At 41.0% G+C, this 1257-nt stretch overlaps 1 protein-coding gene across 6 annotated transcripts in view; it reads right to left on the minus strand.

Annotated features, from left to right (window-relative positions):
• Nucleotides 1-1257, minus strand: part of LOC119582071 (vacuolar protein sorting-associated protein 13-like) — a 48363-nt gene that overhangs the window by 3676 nt on the left and 43430 nt on the right. For 4 of the 6 annotated variants that reach the window (XM_037930315.1, XM_037930316.1, XM_037930314.1 and 1 more), the window contains one exon: nucleotides 639-1253. In XM_037930315.1, coding sequence (XP_037786243.1) covers nucleotides 639-1253 — 615 coding nt within the window. The remainder of the gene's footprint in view (nucleotides 1-638; nucleotides 1254-1257) is intronic. The other 2 variants (XM_037930318.1, XM_037930319.1) reach the window with 1 other exon arrangement.

Below are 1257 nucleotides of genomic sequence, written 5' to 3' on the forward strand. Positions count from 1 at the left end.
CCACAAAACAATACCCATAAACTTTTTCTGTGTAGATGCAAGGGTGTGAGGATGCATGCATACCTGCTTCCCTGTGTGCATGCATGTTTGTATGAGTTCATAAAATCCGAGTCTGTACCTCTGCATGAGCATGTACAATTGTGCAAGCCTAATCATGAATGATAATGAAGGATCCCCACTTAATTCACATAAAAAGAGAAAATATTCATACATGTCACGTAGTCTTATTCTCATTAGCAAAATTAAAATATCAGACAAGAGGAACAAACTAATTCTGAAGTAAATGATTGATATATCATCTGAGAAGAAAAATTCAAAATATATTTAAAACATTATTATAGTGAAAGAATGTGAGTCTAGTTTCACAAGAATTAGCATTACATAACGATGAGGGATGTGTTGAAAATAGCTTCCATTCAATACTTTACACTGCATTTCAAAAATATCCAAATTCTCAGTCCTTTTAAAATCAAACCAACATCAAACATCTTTAAATGGTAACCATAGCAAAAATATTTCAGATCAAAGAATGGTTTCCTAATAATGATATACACAGACACAAAACACGAGTCAAAACCATAAAATCATTTCCTCTGATAGCCATCAACTGATGGACTACCTTTAACTGCATAAAGTACCTGCATCTCCAAGCTCTCATATGGAACCTGAATATAGCTGACAATGTCTTCTGCCACCTCCTTGGGAGCTGATACTTCAGCAGAATGAGGGATCACTTCGAATCCTTGTTCCACATGCCCCCTGACCTCGCTCCTGGGTGTAGATCCTCTCCCCTGTGAGCCAATATTGCCAAGCTGAGAAATGCCCTGGCTTACACCTCTCCCAGCTTGTACCACACCCGTGCTAAGGGCTCCCAACACACCAAAAAGACCTCCTCGCCTCTGGGTTTGCTGCTGTTGTCCTCCAGCTAAACTAGAGCTTGATCTTTTGGGTGTGAACGAGCTAGAACGAAGACTATGTGTGCTACTAGGACCAGTGGAGGTGGGTTGCACTGGAGGTACAGCATGCATTGTACGTCCATGCTGTCTACTGTGCGTCACATTTACAGAAGAGCCTCTATTTTGGAAACTTACTTTGCCCTCCTCAGGATCTTTGAGTGGGACTAGCTTTGAGTTGTCTCCACCACCAAACACACCTAATACACGTTTCTTCTCTTGTCTGACAGATAAACGCAATCCCTTGGGGGTAATAAATGGTGGTTCTGACAGGTCCTCATACACATGAAGCCAGTCAACCTAC

Source organism: Penaeus monodon, chromosome 15 (genome assembly GCF_015228065.2).
Source record: "Penaeus monodon isolate SGIC_2016 chromosome 15, NSTDA_Pmon_1, whole genome shotgun sequence".
Lineage (NCBI taxonomy): Eukaryota > Metazoa > Arthropoda > Malacostraca > Decapoda > Penaeidae > Penaeus > Penaeus monodon.